General features: G+C 30.1%; 1 protein-coding gene and 1 long non-coding RNA gene across 2 annotated transcripts in view; one reads left to right on the plus strand and one right to left on the minus strand.

Annotated features, from left to right (window-relative positions):
• The window catches only part of LOC119602341, a 195,030-nt gene that overhangs the window by 65,968 nt on the left and 108,648 nt on the right, over positions 1 to 20,414 (minus strand). Inside the window, exon 3 of the long non-coding RNA XR_005231334.1 lies at positions 10,944 to 10,976. This is a non-coding gene — a long non-coding RNA (uncharacterized LOC119602341). The remainder of the gene's footprint in view (positions 1 to 10,943; positions 10,977 to 20,414) is intronic.
• Positions 1 to 20,414, plus strand: part of LOC119602269 (high affinity cGMP-specific 3',5'-cyclic phosphodiesterase 9A) — a 130,552-nt gene that overhangs the window by 65,922 nt on the left and 44,216 nt on the right. The window contains exon 4 of the mRNA XM_037953698.1: positions 6,719 to 8,558. Coding sequence (XP_037809626.1) covers positions 6,935 to 8,558 — 1,624 coding nt within the window. The 5' untranslated portion in view covers positions 6,719 to 6,934. The remainder of the gene's footprint in view (positions 1 to 6,718; positions 8,559 to 20,414) is intronic.

Consider the following 20,414-nt stretch of genomic DNA (forward strand, 5'->3'; position numbering starts at 1 on the left):
TATTAAAGCTTTTGTCGGTATGTATCTATGTATGAGTGTTAAATATGAAAGCAAGAGAGCAGTCTATATAAATTTCCTTTACTGCTAGATGTTTTATAGGTTTTCCGTTAGTTTTTTGCTTTCTTTCTTCATTTTTTCCTCTTTTACTAACAACTACATCCCAAAAATTGTGTCAAAATTTTAAATATTCTAACACTATATACAAACACATTTATATTTGTGTACATTTGTAGTTTAAAAGCTTATACATGTAGTTGTATTATATAGAGTTGTTTTTAATGTGTGTGTATTGCTTTTTTTTCTTTGCAACACTAATATAGCAAAGATGGCGTTAGGGGAGATATACTAGTGTAAGAACGACGTATACGAAATAGTAATGTTTATGTGTAGAAAAAAAAAACTGTTCATTTGTGTATAAATATCAAAGTAGCTTTGTTATTGTTGTGTTTGTGTATACAATTAGAAAATTTTATTGTCCGCAATATACTTGGAAATTGGGTAATAAAAATACAGAAATATTTGCAACGAAAAAAAATGCAAAAATATTTTTGTTGTGAAAAAAAAATAAAATAAAAATAGTAATTTCAATAAGAATATAAAATTTAAGAGCTTAGTATGAAATCATATTTGGGTGAAATTTTAAATAAAAATTTTTCAAATAAATTAAGAAAATTAATATTATATAAAGATGATGCAACCAAGAATTTAGGGTTTGGTTAGAATGAACAAATGCATATTAAAGTATAAACAGCATACAGAAAATGTAGAATTTAAAATAAAACAAAAGTCAAATTCTACTATGTCTGTCTGCCCATCCCGTCTGTATGTCTGTCCATCCGTCTGTATGTCTGTCCAGCCGCCTGTATTTCTGTCGGTATGTCCGTCTGTGCGTCTATCGACTAGCTATCTATCGATCTATCTATCTATCTAGCATCTAGCTATCGACGACTAGCAGCATCTAGCGACGAACGAGCGAGCTAGTAGGCAGCAGCTAGCGAGCGAGCGAGCACGAGCGAGCGAGCAGCGAGGACAGCGAGCTAGAGCGAGCGATCGACGAGCGAGCAGCGAGCTAGCTAGAGCGAGGAGAGAGCGACACGAGCGAGCTAGCGATCGACTAGCAGTCGAGCGAGAGCAGCGAGCGAGCGAGCGAGCTAGGATCTAGCGAGCAGCGATCGAGCGAGCGAGCGAGCGAGCGAGCGAGCGAGCGAGCGAGAGAGCGAGCGAGCGAGCGGAGCGAGCGAGAGAGCGAGCGAGCGAGCGAGCGAGCGAGCGAGCGAGCGAGCAGCGAGCGAGCGAGCGAGAGAGCGAGGAGAGCGAGAGAGCGAGCGAGCGAGGAGCGAGCGAGAGAGCGAGCGATCGAGCGAGCGAGCGAGCTAGGAGCGATCGAGCGAGCGAGCGATCTAGCGAGCGATCTATCGAGCGAGCTATATCGAGCGAGCGAGCGAGCGAGCGAGAGATCGATCTATCTCGAGCTATCTATCTATCTATACTATCTATCTATCTATCTAAATATTCCTAAAATTATAAAACATTTAACTTTAAATAAAATATTTTCAAATGTTGTATAAATGTGTAAGAGCTGTATGTGTATCTACTATCTATCTATCTATCTATCTATCTATCTATCTAAATATTTCCTAAAATTTATAAAACATTTAACTTTAAATAAAATATTTTCAAATGTTGTATAAATGTGTAAGAGCTGTATGTTGTATAATAAATAATCAGATTTTTTTCTTAAATATTTCTTAGTATTTCCTTACCTAGAAAATAGAAAATAAAATTATAAACTTAATAATTGCTTTTAACCTGATTTCATCTACACTTCATATTTACTGCAAAAGGAAAGAGAAGTACTGCCTCAATACTTTTTGCCTACTACTTGAAGTGTCGTTTTGAAGAAGGTTACAACGTTTGAAGTTTCCTTTTTTTTTAAAGATTTCAACCAAATGCCTTCATATTCATACTAATGAAGCCAAGAGCAGTAAAAATCTAATATGTATATGGAATAAATACTATTACAGTTACAAAAATAACACAAATATATGATAGCAACAAAGGAAAAAAACTAATTAACAATTTCAGTTAAGGTGGTATTTAACATGATTGTAAAATTATTACCCAGATTTTACTTTGTTTACAAGACATTTACTTATACTCTATATATAAGTTTATACTTTGTGGTTTTCTGTTCTTATCAAAAATGCTGTGATCTTAATGTGTTCATCTTTACATTCATTCATTAATTTAACAAAAACCAATTTAATAACTTACTACATCTATTCATACTCCTACATATTAATTTACACATTTTGATTTTCCTTAAATTTCAGTTTTAGGCAAGAGAAACAGAATGACAGGGAGGTGTCATTGTTGTTGTGTTAAGAATTGTAAAGCTTTATTATAAAGTTACTTAATTAGATTGAGCAGCCATGGTGATAATGATTATTATTTTAGTTTAGTTTCTTCGTTCTTTTTTTTTCTTGTATGACAGTTTAAATAAAAGTCTCAAAAATATTATTTTAACAGTGATAATTTTATGTCATAATGAGAGTGGCAGCGAAGGAAAGGAAACATTATTTTTATGTTGATTTTTAATCAATATAAGTGTGATTTACATACATATTTATAAGAGTACTTACACTTGTACTTGGAAATGTAATTAAAATTAAATTAGATTTTTGAGTTTGAGATAATATCAGCTTTTAGGATTTTAAGTTATAATTTATTAGGATTTTATTTTTTATATTCGCAATGAGATTTGCTTTAACATTTTCTTTGATCTTTTTACATATTTTACAAAATGTAAATTATAAAAAATTCTAGCTTAAAATTTGTAAATAACATGTGGAAGCATAGAAAAGGGTATTTCTTGAAATTTGTTTACTTTCTAGAAAAATTTACATTATTGACTTCAAGGCAACAAAATAAAATTTGAAAAAATATTATTTTAAATATAAAATAAATTAAATGAAATTAAGAGGCATTTGTATGATTTTTGGTAATTGTTTTCGTTTTTGACATTATGTAAATAATTCAAAGAATGTAATATAAAACAAAAAGTTTCAAAAATTAATGTAAAATAATAGTTTTTTGCATAATTTACATTGTTGACATTAGGTAAACAATTGCCAAAAACTAATTTTTATGATAAATTTTTAATCATTTTGCAGAAAATAAGGGTTTTCTATAATTTTTTTAATTGTTTACATTGTTGACATAATGTAAATAATTGTACTATTGGTTGTAAACGAGATATATTGACAAATAAACTAATAAATAATAAGATAAAATCAATTTTCTAATTGTTTACATTATTGACATTATGTAAACAATTCTTAATATGTTATATTAATCGAAAAGTTTTAAAAACTAATCTCAAATAATGAATTAGTGATTATTATTTATGTATTTTGCATTGTTGACATTATGTAAATAATTGCCAAAGTAACTTTTATTAAGAAACATTACAAATTGTTTACAAAATTATGGTTTTAGATGATTTTTTCTTATTGTTTACATTGTTTTTAAATTAAGAAATGAACTAAAACTTAATTTATGAAACAATATTTTACTTTGTTGTCAATATGTAAACAATTTAAAGTGTACAGGTTAAAAAATATGTTAATGAAATGATTTATGGTGTTTCTTTACATAATTTACATTGTTGACATTATGTAAATAATAGCCAAAATGTTATTTTTATTACAAATATTTGAAAATTGTTTAAAAAGCTATGATTTTATTCAATTTATCTAATTGTTTACATTGTTGACATTATGTAAACAATCTCAATTTGGGATTTAAATGAAAACTTTTTAATGGTAAACAAAAAAGTAATGATACACAAATATTTTTCTTATCTTTACATTATTGATATTATGTAAACAAAAAAATGAACATTTATATTCAAATTTCAAAAATTTTTTTACATTAATTTCAGCTACATGTGTATATTATCTGCCCTCGTGTACATTGTCTGACTCAAATTGATTTACTTGTGTTTTTTTTTTTTGTTGCTCGCTGCTTTTAATTTAATATTATTTTTCAATTTTAGTAAAAGGATATTTTTTTCCAACATTTTTAACATAAATAACTAACGAATTGTATGCCACACAGAAACACACACTCTCATACACTTTTGACTGCCATTAACAATAAAAGTATTTATGTATTGTACACAGATGTATTGTCATATTTCAAAAAATTAAAAAAAAAAAACACAGAAAAACGAGTATTGTGGTAAAAACAATTTTATTTTATGAATTATTACACTGAAACAAAAAAATGCTATGACTATATAATGAAGTAAACAATTTAACAAAACTAAATGAAAAGGATTTAAAATATACACAGTAATATTTTCCTCATGGATCTGTGGTAATTGAGAAATAACAAACAATTTTCATCTTTTACTTAAGCATTTTTTTCAGTGTTTGCACTCAAAGAAAAGTTTACTTGGAGAGAATTTGTATTATATATAAATTTATGAAATGTGTAACTGTAGACAATATTGAAACATTAAAAGGCGATACCTATACACAGGACAACTATATGTGTTGATGTGCAACACCAGCATGACAATGTTGAAAAGGGGTGTTGTGTATGATGGCGACGATGTTGACAGCAACATTGATGATGTGTGATGTGTGGTACTGTGGTCTATCTATGGAATTGTATTTTCAATTTTATGTTTTCATTTTTGTTTTTTTTTTCTCCTGCAAAATTGTATTGATTTCAACACTGACATATAGCAATGACAATTGATGGCTGCACAACACAGCTGCAGTTTGTGTGTATATACACACACAGAGAAATTATTTTAAAGTTTATTTGTAGAGTAATAAAGAAAACAAAAAAAGAGTTAATCTACTTGTTTTTATTTTTGTGGAAATGTTGAGCAGCTTATAGTTACAGTTTATATGTATGTATGTACGTTCATAAAATATGTGAATGTATTGGGTTGAAGGATTCTTTTTTAAAATATGTTTGTATTTATTTAAACAAAGTTTGATTACGTTAATTGAAATGTAAAAAAATTAAAAAAAAACATATTGAGAACTTTGAAAATTTACATACAAACCTATATAGACTTTCTGTTATCTATGAAAATATCATTTATAAGCAAAATATGGCCCATATTTAAGGAAAATAATCTGGCGAGCTGAAGTCCCTGTAATTATCGAAGACCAAACAAATCTGTTCGACAAATGATGTTATAAACCAAAAAGTTGTATAAATTCTTGATGCTTTTATAATTTGTTTAACATTTCACATTTGAACTGACGCTATGCGACCCAAAACATTAGAGTCCTGCAACCACATTTTTATGTGAAGGGCTTTTATTGTCAATATAATACCTAATAGCTTTTGTGGTTATTATTTGTACTCTTGCAATATCGTTTTACTGTAAATAACATAAATATGTATTTATTTTTTCCACTTTCCTTTGAACTATTAAAAATTCTAAGTACTTTACAAAAAACAGTAAAACCTTTATAATACAAATGTTAGTAAACCTTTATCAAGCTTACGTTTACTAGAAACCTTTACTTTAACTAGTCATAGATTTGAGGAAAACACTTTAAGTTTAGCTTATAAAGGTTTCACTGTTTGTGCTAGTAAACTGAACAAATTATTACAAAATCAACTTTTTTCAAATTCTGGTAAATGTTTAATTTTTAAAGAATTTTTTAATTAAAGTAAAGTTGAATTTTGTTTATGAAAACATTCTAAGCAATAATTTGATGGTCATAAGTTATAACCACCTAACTCGATTTATAAACTAAACACAAAATATTGTTTTAACATGTAGAATTTTTTCTTATATTTGTAAAAAGTAAAATTTTTGAATAAGTCTGTTATTGCTTATAACCTCAGAATTATTAACTACTTCTATTACAACACTAAGAATATTCAATGAAGTTTTTTTCTTTTTTCTTCTTCTTTCTCAGGAAATGGAATTTTTCTTTTGATATAGATTTTTTTTTTTCATAAAAACAAATATTTAATTAATTTGCTTTGGCAAATTGTCCAATGAAAATATTTGCCTTTAAATTATTCAGCAAACAAACAAAAAAATAGGAAGAACAAAAATAAAAATCATACAAAACAAATTCAATGTGGTTGTGTCGTTTTGTCGTTGTGGCCAGGTTTGTGTGTTTAGCTAATAAATCAATTAGCACTGAAATAAAAACAAAACAAAACAAACTCACCGAACAAACATTGAGTCATATTACTGACTCCCTTTTCACTCCCTCTCTCTCTCGCTTCTTTTCTGTTTGCATCACAAACATTTGTTGTGACGTGAAATTCCGCAATAAAGTTTTATTTTTATTTCCAATTAAAATACTCAATCATCGGTTATTACGTATTGAATTGTATAAATAAAATGAGTATATTTTTGTTCTTGTTGTTGGCGTTTTTTCAATATATATTTAATAACGCATTTATTTAGTCATGTGTATTGAATTTTGGTATGACGAATATTGTTTGTTGTTGTCTTTGCTGGAAAATAAAAATAATTACCAACGAGGAAAACAGGAAATTTTATATAAAATAATACCAAAAAAATAAAACGCTAAATAAATTAAATTATTAGTTTTTGTCTCCTATTAATATCAGTCATCACTGTGTTGTTGTTTTTTCACTCATATTTACTTTTTTTTAAATTTTTAAAACAATTTTTAATTTAATTTAAATTTGTTTATCATTTTAGGCTTATGTATGGCAGATTTACTAGTGCACTAAATGACAGTTTATAGAGGAAATTTAATTTCACCAAATAAATTAAAATAATACAACAACAGAGGAAAAAAAAATAACAAACGTTAGCTGGGTTTGTTGTTGTTGCTGGTGCTGTTGAGTGTGAGTGTGTGTGTGTTTAGCAAAACGCTGTCCTTTTGACACGCCCCCACGTTTCCCATAAACATAAATGTACAAGGACAGTAGCTGCCGTAGCAGCCCTCAGCCACCACCAACAACGACGAACGTCGCTGAAATTGCCACGGAGACAGGAGTAGCAGCCACAGGCGCAACAGCAGCAGCTTCATCATTACCCCTAGATAACCCACCAATCCATGCCCGCGCTGCCACCTTAGAAGACGACGAAGAGGACGGCTTCAGTTGTCCCTCCGAATCGAGCAGTGACACCGACTACGAGATACGTTCACGACCCTCTACTACTAGCACAACATCTACATCTTCCTCCTCGGCGGCGGCAGCAGCGCCTGCAGTGGGAGCACCTTGTCTGAGACGCCAGAAACGTACCACCGCCAATTCGGCCCCACGTTGTCACATTAACTCCGATGTGCGTCTTTTGCGCAAGATCGGTTATATTGCTTCGCGCGTGCGTTTTCTTGCCAAAATCTATGGTGACTTTAAGCTGGTAAATCCCTATAGTCCGGCCAAACAGAAACGTTTATTACAGGAAATCTTACTTAAGCACTCGATAGTGGATCCCGAACGTGAATTGGCCAAAAGTGAGAATTTAAAATTGCGCTCGGCCGGCGGCACTTCCTCAGTACGTAGTCTTACACCAGCCAGTTCCATAGCCAGTAGTTATTGTTGCCTGCCCCAAACGGAAAGTTCATTCGAAGACGATTCGGTAACCGGCACAGTGCGTCGCAAATCATCTACATCGGTCACAACCACAGCTTCAACTTTCTTACTAGAAGATCTCTTAATACAATTGTATGAAGATCGCCGCAATAAGGTCACCGTAATACGACGCAGACGTAGTAGGCGCAGCAGTGCTGGGGCAGTGGGTGGTACGTCCAAGTTACCACGCAATCATTTGATCATAATGAGCAGCAAGACTACCAGCAGCAGTGTTGAGCGTCTATTACAACAGGATAACGAGGACGAGGGAGGTGGCGGTGGTGTGGGCGTTATTGGTGTTACAGGCAGTGAAAGCTCGGATAGACTTACCAAAGGTAATCATATATACAATGCAAATATTACAACTTCTAGTCAGCCGCAACAGCAGCGCAGTAGTACTGCATTTCTCCAGCCCATACCGGGGGATGAGAATCTAAAACGTCGTCGTGCCAGCGATTGTACACCCTCCCATCCGGGTCAACCCTTAAGTAATCAACTGCAGATTACTTTAAAAAATAATAATTGCACAAAATTTCCCTTGCACCGCGGCAGTTGTGGAGCCGCCGGTGAGCATTTATTAGCAGCCAATTCTATAGCCAATCGTCAGACTTTAATACTAAGTAAATCATGTGGCAATGTGGATGCCGGTTTGGGCAACAGTAATCCCGCTCTCTATGGCAGTACAGATTTGCGTAATTTAAGCGCAAATGCTAGTGCTGGTGGTGGAGGTGGTAATGGTTCTGTCACAACGACTACAAATAGTGCAGCTGTTGGTGGTGGTGTGGGTGTGGGTGGAGGCGTTGGAGGTGCAACAACTCAAACCAATGGCAACAACGAGTACAGTATTGTTCAATTAAATAACACCATTATACAGTGTCATTTCAACGATGAAGACTTTCGTGCTCTGGTCAAGGATCTTAAGCGTAAAGTCGAATATACCGAACGCATGAATTGGTTATGTAAGTAACATTTTTAAGAAGTTTTATTTACAAATTATGTAAAATTTTTTGTATATTATATAAGATTTGTTAAGTAGTTTAGTTTGTTAAATATTTTGAAGTTTTTTTTTTTTTTTTTTCTATTCAACTACTATTTTTGATGTTGTAAAACTTTTAATTTGACATTAATTGTAGTTGTATTAAAAATTGTGTTTTTTGTAATACAACTGTGCAAAAAAATAATATTGAATTAAATATGTATAAAAGTTGGTTCAGCCCCTTTCTTAAAGTGGACGTAACCATAATTTTTTTATTTAAAACCTTATAGAATATTTTGTTTTTTTTTTTTAATATAAATTTCCACTCCCAAAAAATGGGCGTGTCTAGGACATTTCTGCTGTTTAAGTCCTTTTCAATCAATGTGTTAAATTGTTGTATTATATTTTTCTATATTTTTTAAATTCTATTTCATTCTATCTCAATTATTCTTATTTCGTGTCTCATTTAATGACTGTCAATATTTTATGGTTTTAAACTTTTATAACCGTAATATGTAGCAAACATTTTAACGTTTTTTATAGTCCTGTATATTGCATAATTTTCTATGGCTGTTTGTATATGTATGTGTATTTTTATAAAAGTGTATATGCTTCAATGTATGTGTATTAGGAAAGCCCCAAAAAAGTTATTACTTTTCTTATAAAAATAAATCTTTTTTGGTTTTAGAATTCTAAAGTCCTTTTTAAAGATTTTTTTCTTCATCTCGTTAGATCTACTCTCCTAATACTTTGCATTGGCTATTAAAATATTTTTAATTTGTTCCCTCCTAATATTTCCGTATTTAGCATGTTTGCAGTAGTGATGGATTGTCTACAGAAATATTATTGCTATTTTTAGTGCTTTTAGTATTTATTAGCTCTTCGGCCATAAAATACAATGACGTCGAATAGATTCCGTTTTGAGTAGAAAAAAATTCATAACAATGGAATCATGTGTGGCCGGTGATGAGTACTCTATAGTTTTTGATGGGAATATATATTTATTTTATTACATGTAACAGATGAAAACTTTTTTTGCATATTATTGTGATTTTAAAGTGTGAGATATAACAAGTGCTAATCTATTGTCTAGTCTTTAGTCTAGCCTATAGTCTAGTCTATAGTCTAGTCTATAGTCTAGTCTATAGTCTAGTCTATAATCTAGTCTATAGTCTAGTCTATAGTCTAGTCTATAGTCTAGTCTATAGTCTAGTCTATAGTCTAGTCTATAGTCTAGTCTATAGTCTAGGCTATAGTCTAGTCTATAGTCTAGTCTATAGTCTAGTCTATAGTCTAGTCTATAATCTAGTCTATAGTCTAGTCTATAGTCAAGTCTATAGTCTAGTCTATAGTCTAGTCTATAGTCTAGTCTATAGTCTAGTCTATAGTCTAGTCTATAGTCTAGTCTATAGTCAAGTCTATAGTCTAGTCTATAGTCTAGTCTATAGTCTAGTCTATAGTCTAGTCTATAGTCTAGTCTATAGTCTAGTCTATAGTCTAGTCTATAGTCTAGTCTATAGTCTAGTCTATAGTCTAGTCTATAGTCTAGTCTATAGTCTAGTCTATAGTCTAGTCTATAGTCTAGTCTATAGTCTAGTCTATAGTCTAGTCTATAGTCTAGTCTATAGTCTAGTCTATAGTCAAGTCTATAGTCTAGTCTATAGTCTAGTCTATAGTCTAGTCTATAGTCTAGTCAATCACGACAATAAATAAAGTTTATTACCTTTTTTATAGTGCCACCGATTTGTTGTTTTTCTCTTTTCATTGTTAATTTTAAAACTAAAGTATTATTTGATTTGGTAATTATTTTTTGCATTTTTTATAAATAGCGCATAATTTTGTAATTGTTTTTACAACTTTATGTACATTAGTGGACGGAAATACTTTACAAATACAGTACAGTTAAACCTAGATTATTGCAACTACAAAAATATAAATTCTAAAATATATATTCACAACTGAGTGTTAGAAAATTTTATGTAAATTAAAGTTTCACTGTATCCTTAGCAATTTTGCTAAAGTATGTTTGTAATTTTCTGTTCAATCAAATAGTTGTTGGTTTAATTTATTAAAAATAGTTTGTTTTATGTTATTTTTTTTTCTATTTTCGCAAATTATTATCTCTATTTAAATTCCTTTCAGCTAAACGTTTATGGATTTTATTATAAGTTTAATTAAGTTAGTTTTATTACCAACAAATATTTGGCTTATGAAGCCTAAGCCTTATTATTATGCTAATCAAAAGGAATTTCAATAGCTTTTAGCTAAAAAAAAAATAATGTTTATTAGCTTTTACAATTTTATTATAGTAATAAAATCTTATTTACTTAATTAACTGATCAGTAAAGAAATAAAAAGATAAACTTACAAATGAAAAGCTCTGAAGGGAAATAGGTTAAGTCTGTAAAAAAATAAAAAAATAAATATTTTTTTTAGTAGTCGGTATCATAATATGTAGTTTGATAATATATAATATAAGCATAGTTTTAGAAATGGAGTTAATAGATTTTGTTGTTGCTTTTTACCTTTATTTATAAAAATTAAATTTTTCATAAATGTTAAACATTTTGCTTGTTGGGTTTAACTTCTATCTAAGAATTTATGTTTGTTTTGTGTAAGTAATTTAAAAAGCTATAAATTATTTAACTTAATGAGCTTTTAAATCTCTGCTTGTTAATCTAATAGATCTTTACACGTTTCTATTTATTTACTTATGCTTACACAAAACTGTATTATTCCTTCATTTCACTTATCATAATTTATAAGGGTTTAAATATCTCTTTAACCCCTTCTCTATATCTCTTTAACCCCTTTTTTAAATGAAATTTTCCTTAAACGTTTCTATGTATATGTGTAGCACAAAATATTTGTTATAGCTAATGGAATTTATGTAGAAATTTTGCTTAAATATTTATTTTGTAAAAAGATACTACTTTAACCCCCTCTTAAATGACTTGAATATAAATTTTTCCTGTACATATTTTGTATCCTAGTTCGTAGAATGAAAGCAGAACTCTTTGCAAAGATTTTTGTTCTTGATTGTTTTTAAAACTTGTAACATATTAAATCATTCATTTCATTTTTTGTTACTGGTAACTGCTGATTGTTGGTATAAATGTTATTACCACAATTGTAAACGTTCGTTGGCACATACAAGTACGGGTTACTACACACACTGTCTGTCATTGGAGGAGAGTGTAAAAAATATAATGTATAACCACACTTGTCTTGTCATTTATTCTTTTTGTTTTTTGTCACACAAGTGTATAAATAAACGGATAAATTGTCTCAGTTGTTAGTATCTATACATTCACGTTCTTATAAATAAGCTACAATTACATTCATACATGTCTGTTTAAGTGTGCGTATAACTCTCTATTTTCTTGCATGAAAAAAATAAGAAAAACTTTAACATGTTTGTACATTTGTTATATGTAATAAATATACTAATACATCTGTGACCATAAGTTATAATAAAATATGTATATCAAATGAATATTTACAGTTGAACCTTTAAAATGGTATACAATATTTTATACTTTTTTGATAATTATTTATTGTTGTCTTTAGTTCGTTGCCCACTGTTTAGTCAAAAAACATTATAAATATAGATTTTTATTAAGATTAAATAGTTCGGTTTTTATTTGGGTTATAAAATGTGTACGTTTTGCTTTGTTTTTAAACCTTTGTTAACACTGACATAAAATACCAATGCAATGTTCATAAAAATTTAGCAATTTTGATAAAGATTTATGATTATGTAGGAAAAATTTTTGATAAATTTGGTATTAGTTACAAAATTAAAGAAAATATTCTAAATACAAATAATGAAAATGTTTTAACTGAAGGCTCGCGTCAATAGTCAAGTCTTTAGTCTAGTCTATAGTCTAGTCTATAGTTTAGTCTATAGTCTAGTATGTAGTCTAGTCTATAGTCTAGTCTTTAGTCTAGTTTGTAGTCTAGTCTATAGTCTAGTCTATAGTCTAGTCTATAGTCTAGTCAATAGTCTAGTCTATAGTCTAGTCTACAGTCTAGTCTATAGTCTAGTCTATAATGTAGTCTATAATGTAGTCTATAGTCTAGTCTATAGTCTAGTCTAGTCTAGTCTATAGTCTAGTCTATAGTCTAGTCAATAGTCTAGTCTATAGTCTAGTCTATAGTCTATAGTCTATAGTCTATAGTCAATAGTCTAGTCTATAGTCTAGTCTATAGTCTAGTCTATAGTCTAGTCTATAGTCTAGTCCATAGTCTAGTCTATAGTCTAGTCTATAGTCTAGTCTATAGTCTAGTCTATAGTCTAGTCTATAGTCTAGTCTATAGTCTAGTCTATAGTCTAGTCTATAGTCTAGTCTATAGTCTAGTCTATAGTCTAGTCTATAGTCTAGTCTATAGTCTAGTCTATAGTCTAGTCTATAGTCTAGTCTATAGTCTAGTCTATAGTCTAGTCTATAGTCTAGTCTATAGTCTAGTCTATAGTCTAGTCTATAGTCTAGTCTATAGTCTAGTCTATAGTCTAGTCTATAGTCTAGTCTATAGTCTAGTCTATAGTCTAGTCTATAGTCTAGTCTATAGTCTAGTCTATAGTCTAGTCTATAGTCTAGTCTATAGTCTAGTCTATAGTCTAGTCTATAGTCTAGTCTATAGTCTAGTCTATAGTCTAGTCTATAGTCTAGTCTATAGTCTAGTCTATAGTCTAGTCTATAGTCTAGTCTATAGTCTAGTCTATAGTCTAGTCTATAGTCTAGTCTATAGTCTAGTCTATAGTTTAGTCTATAGTCTAGTCTATAGTCTAGTTTATAGTCTAGTTTATAGTCTAGTCTATAGTCTAGTCTATATTGTAGTCTATAGTCTATTCTATAGTGTAGTCTATAGTGTAGTCTATAGTCTAGTCTATAGTCTAGTCTATAGTCTAGTCTATAGTTTTGTCTATAGTCTAGTCTATAGTCTAGTCTATAGTCTAGTATATATCGTAGTATTTAGTGTATTCTAGTTTATTCTGTAGTTCATAGTTTATAGTCTAACCTACGTAGTCTGGCAGTCTTTGCTCTTATCTATAGTGACCTTTGATGTTTTTAATAATTTAGAAACTTGTCATAAGTTTGTTACATTTTTTAGAAATTAATTAATTTTCTAGTTTTTCAATTCATTTGTTATTTTATTGTCAAATATTCTAAAAAAGTTATATGCAGAAAATTAATGAGTTAGTTATTTTGTCCTCATCTTTGGCAATTTGTTGTTTGTACAAAATTACCCAAATGTTTTTGCTTTTTATCATATCTTTTCAATTAACAATCAAACAATAATATTAATCTACTCATTTTCCATTAGTTTTTTTTTTGTTTTTGTGATAAAATACTACGCTTCACTAGAAGCTGTGTAACATTAATTTTATTTTCCCTATAAATAAATTCATGTCTTGTATTGTGTAAGAGTTTGTGTCATTAAAATAACACAAGTAGGGAAACGGAAAACAAAGTTTTTACTACCATAGTAACGACTTTATTAAGTAAAGTATGTTGCTAAACATACATTCTACGCTTCTTACTAGTATTCTTATGTACTTTTATGATTATTTTTATTTTTTTTCAGTTCACTATGAGAATGTGTGTATTTTTACATATAAATTTATACATATTTATACTAACATTCAAGTTATTTTTGTTATTTATATATGACAAACTAAAACATCATTCAAGTGTAAATGTATTTTATATACACCAAAAGAAAAAGTAAAGCATACAGTATTGTGTTACAACATGCCGCATCACACCACACTTCAAAAAAGAAAGAAAAAAAACAGCAATGATGGTTTTGAATTTGTAATGAGGTTGTTAAAGCTTTGTTAGATTTAAAAAGGGAGAGAAGATTTCTACTGTAACAACAAGAGAAGAAAAGGAACAAAAAAATAAACACAGAAATGCTCCTGCAGAGTGTTTATAGTCATATAGAGTGCCTAAAAGTATGCACTGTATATAAAAATGGTTTGTTATGAAAGCACACACAAGTAAGTGTATGTATGTAGGTATTTAATACAGCTGGCATTTTGTATTGCAAAGCAAATATTACAAAAATTACTTATATATTGAAATTCTTAGTAAAATGCTTGCTGGGTTATTGTTAGAATTTATATAAAAACATATCCTTACACGTACCTTTTGTAGTTAAGTGTTGTTGTATTTTGGAATCAGCTGTTATTGACAATATTAATATGCCAGTCAGTTAGATTTTGTCACTACTACTAAAGGTGAAGGTTTTTGATTCTTATTTAACAACCATATAAAATTTATGCTTCTCACTCTCACTCCTTGTCAGAATGTAAGATGTGTGTGTTTTATTTAAAAAGTAAATGAGGTGTCATTTATTGACATGTACACATACTAATGAAATTTTAGCAAAATTTCATGGAAAATTTTCTTCTTTTTTTTTAATGCAAGCTCTTTTTTAAAGCCCTAATAAGCCTTGTTGTAGCATCATTTATCTGTTTTCCTTTTCCTCCACTTTGTGATATTTTTCCCGGAATCTTACTTTAATTGTTGTTATTACTATTGATTTATTGAGAGGTTTCATCATATGAGCGTACACATTTTTATCATAGCTTTTTATGTAAAGTTTCTGAGAATTTATAAGTTTTCCGTTGCTAGCCAGTGGCAGAGAAGGGGAGTGAAGAGAGATTTTTATGTAAAAAGTTGTATTTTAGTAAGTAAACTACTAGCACTATTTAGTAACAACTATGGGTAATACTGAAGATAAAGAGCATAACTTCATAAGTTTTTTTGCTATTTTAATAAGGTTACAAGTTGGGAAAATTTGCTGACAATGTCAAAGTTATAATTTCTAAGAAAATTAGTTATTTAAAAAAGCTAGTAAAGTTATATAAATGGTGAGATAACCTCAAACGTATATGTATATGGTTATGAATATAATATTAAAGTTAATTTCTAAAAAACCAACATCGTTTAAAGCTGAATTTCGCGGGAACTATTTTCAAAGAGAAATTAGTTTCTTCACTAAAGTATAGCAAATGGTACTAAATCTTTATCAGAATATAGACTAGATCGGACATAAGCTAGACCATAGCCAAGACTTAGACAATACTATAGACAAGACTATATACTAGACTATAGAATATACTATAGACTAGACTATAGAATATAATATAGACTAGACTATTAACTATACTAAACTATAGACTAGACTCTTAACTATACTAAACTATAGACTAGACAATAGATTAGACTATAGACTGTACTATAAACTAGACTATAGACTAGACTATAGAGTAGACTATAGAGTAGACTATAGACTAGACTATAGACTAGACTATAGAGTAGACTATAGGCTAGACTATAGACTAGACTATAGATTAGACTATAGACTAGACTATAGACTAGACTATAGACTAGACTATAGACTAGACTATAGACTTGACTATAGACTAGACTATAGACTAGACTATAGACTAGACTATAGACTAGACTATAGACTTGACTATAGACTAGACTATAGACTAGACTAGACTAGACTATAGACTAGACTATAGACTAGACTATAGACTAGACTATAGACTAGACTATAGACTAGACTATAGACTAGACTAAAGACTAGACTATAGACTAGACTACAGACTAGACTATAGACTAGACTAGACTATAGACTAGACTATAGACTAGACTATAGACTAGACTATAGACTAGACTATAGACTAGACTATAGACTAGACTATAGACTAGACTATAGACTAGACTATAGACTAGACTATAGACTAGACTATAGGCTAGACTATAGACTAGACTATAGACTAGACTATAGACTAGACTATAGACTAGACTATAGACTAGACTATAGACTAGACTATAGACTAGACTATAGACTAGACTATAGACTAGACTATAGACTTGACTATAGACTAGACTATAGACTAGACTATAGACTAGACTATAGACTAGACTATAGACTTGACTATAGACTAGACTATAGACTATAGACTAGACTAGACTAGACTAGACTATAGACTAGACTATAGACTAGACTACTAGACTAGACTATAGACTAGACTAGACTAGACTACAGACTAGACTACAGACTAGACTATAGACTAGACTATAGACTAGACTATAGACTAGACTATAGACTAGACTATAGACTAACTATAGACTAGACTATAGACTAGACTATAGACTAGACTATAGACTAACTAGAACTAGACTATAGGCTAGACTATAGACTATACTATAGACTAGACGATAGACTAGACTATAGACTAGACTATAGACTAGACTATAGACTAGACTATAGACTAGACTATACTAGACTATAGACTAGATTAGACTAGACTATAGACTAGACTATAGACTAGACTATAGACTAGACTATAGACTAGACTATAGACTAGACTAAGACCTAGACTATAGACTAGACTATAGACTAGACTATAGACTAGACTATAGACTAGACTATAGACTAGACTATAGAACTAGACTTATAGACTAGACTATAGACTAGACTATAGACTAGACTATAGACTAGACTATAGACTAGACTATAGACTAGACTATAGACTAGACTCATAGACGAGACTATAGACTAGACTATAGCCTAGACTATAGACTAGACTATAGACTAGACTATGACCTAGACTATAGACTAGACTATAGACTAGACTAAAGACTAGACTAAGACTAGACTATAGACTAGACTATAGACATAGACTATAGACTAGACATAGACTAGACTATGACTAGACTATAGACTAGACTATAGACTAGACTATAGACTAGACTATAGACTAGACTATAGAGTAGACTATAGGCTAGACTATAGACTAGACTATAGATTAGACTATAGACTAGACTATAGACTAGACTATAGACCTAGACTATAGACTAGGACTATAGACTTGACTATAGACTAGACTATAGACTAGACTATAGACTAGACTATAGACTAGACTATAGACTAGACTATAGACTTGACTATAGACTAGACTATAGACTAGACTAGACATAACTATAGACTAGGAACTATAGACTAGACTATAGACTAGACTATAGACTAGACTATAGACTAGACTAAAGACTAGACTATAGACTAGACTACAGACTAGACTATAGACTAGACTAGTATAGACTAGACTATAGACTAGACTATAGACTAGACTATAGACTAGACTATAGACTAGACTATAGACTAGACTATAGACTAGACTATAGACTAGACTATAGACTAGACTATAGACTAGACTATAGACTAGACTATAGACTAGACTATAGACTAGACTATAGACTAGACTATAGACTAGACTATAGACTAGACTATAGACTAGACTATAGACTAGACTATAGACTAGACTATAGACTAGACTATAGACTAGACTATAGACTAGACTATAGACTAGACTATAGACTAGACTATAGACTAGACTAGACTATAGACTAGACTATAGACTAGACTATAGACTAGACTATAGACTAGACTATAGACTAGACTATAGACTAGACTATAGACTAGACTATAGACTATAGACTAGACTAGACTAGACTATAGACTAGACTATAGACTAGACTATAGACTAGACTATAGACTAGACTATAGACTAGACTATAGACTAGACTATAGACTAGACTATAGACTAGACTAGACTAGACTATAGACTAGACTATAGACTAGACTATAGACTAGACTAGATATAGACTAGACTATAGACTAACTAGACTATACTATGACTAGACTATAGAACTAGACTATAGACTAGAATATAGACTAGGACTATAGACTAGACTATAGACTAGACTATAAAGACTAATGACTATAGACTAGACTATAGACTAGACTATAGACTAGACTATAGACATAGACTATAGACTAGACTATAGACTAGAACTATAAGACTAGACTATAGACTAGACTATAGACTAGACTATAGACTAGACTATAGACTAGACTACTAGACTAGACTATATACCTAGACTATAGACTAGACTATAGACTAGACTATAGACTACTATAGCTAGACTATAGACTAGACCTATAGACTAGACTATAGACTAGACTATAGACCTAGACTAATAGACTAGACTATAGGACTAGACTATAGAACTAGACTATAGACTTAGACTATAGACTAGACTAATAGAACTAGACTATAGACTAGACCTATGACTTAACTAGACTAGACTATGACTAGAACTATAGACTAGACCTATAGACTAGACTATAGACTAGAACTATAGACTAGACTATAGACTAGACTATAGACTAGACTATAGACTAGACTATAGACTAGACTATAGACTAGACTATAGAACTAGACTATAGACTAGACTATAGACTAGACTATAGACTAGACTATAGACTAGACTATAGACTAGACTATAGACTAGACTATAGACTAGACTATAGACTAGACTATAGACTAGACTATAGACTAGACTATAGACTAGACTATAGACTAGACTATAGACTAGACTATAGACTAGACTATAGACTAGACTATAGACTAGACTATAGACTAGACTATAGACTAGACTATAGACTAGACTATAGACTAGACTATAGACTAGACTATAGACTAGACTATAGACTAGACTATAGACTAGACTATAGACTAGACTATAGACTAGACTATAGACTAGACTATAGACTAGACTATAGACTAGACTATAGACTAGACTATAGACTAGACTATAGACTAGACTATAGACTAGACTATAGACTAGACTATAGACTAGACTATAGACTAGACTATAGACTAGACTATAGACTAGACTATAGACTAGACTATAGACTAGACTATAGACTAGACTATAGACTAGACTAGACTAGACTAGACTATAGACTAGACTATAGACTAGACTATAGACTAGACTATAGACTAGACTATAGACTAGACTATAGACTAGACTATAGACTAGACTATAGACTAGACTATAGACTAGACTATAGACTAGACTATAGACTAGACTATAGACTAGACTATAGACTAGACTATAGACTAGACTATAGACTAGACTATAGACTAGACTATAGACTAGACTATAGACTAGACTATAGACTAGACTATAGACTAGACTATAGACTAGACTATAGACTAGACTATAGACTAGACTATAGACTAGACTATAGACTAGACTATAGACTAGACTATAAACTAGACTATATACCAAATGATAGATTGTAACATTACTTGATAAAAAGTTGTAAATATTTTAAAAAATATTTATTTAAAGTTTTTATGTTATTAGATTTTTATTTAAAATTTTATTGTTTTTAGTTCTTTGTTTTATGTATATAAAAATCCTTTTGTTTGGATTTATACTCATTCTCTACTTTTATTAATTTGTATATATATTTAATGTTTTCATAGTTTTTAAAATATTTAAATGGTGTTTTTGTGTGAATTTTCTAAATCCCCTTTTTCTTGCAAAATACATAAATCGTTGTATGCATGTAGTGTTCTTTTGTTCGCGCCAGTATTAGTTAGTTGGTGTTTAATGTGTATGTGTGTGTATTTTCTCTTAATCCTGTAGTAAAACTTCACTGATTTAATAAAAATTCTGTTTGTTTTTTTATTTCTGTTTCATTTTTTTCTTTTAAATACTTTTTTTGTTTCAGGTAAGTTAACGCACAAGGAAATCAATAGTAAGTTTTCGCATAAAAACAAAACAACTACAAACAAGAAAATAATATATAAATACACACATACATTTATACTTATTAGTAGAAGAGGAAGCAAAAGAAATTACTTTTAATAAAAAGTCATAAATTATATGAACTTGTTTTAAGTTTTTGTTTTCTTTTTTTAAAATTGAAATCTAAACTTTTGTTGAAATTAGCATTTTAA

Source organism: Lucilia sericata, unplaced genomic scaffold, assembly GCF_015586225.1.
Source record: "Lucilia sericata isolate MDLA Ls3-8-SP2 unplaced genomic scaffold, ASM1558622v1 Contig000006F_arrow, whole genome shotgun sequence".
Taxonomy (NCBI): domain Eukaryota; kingdom Metazoa; phylum Arthropoda; class Insecta; order Diptera; family Calliphoridae; genus Lucilia; species Lucilia sericata.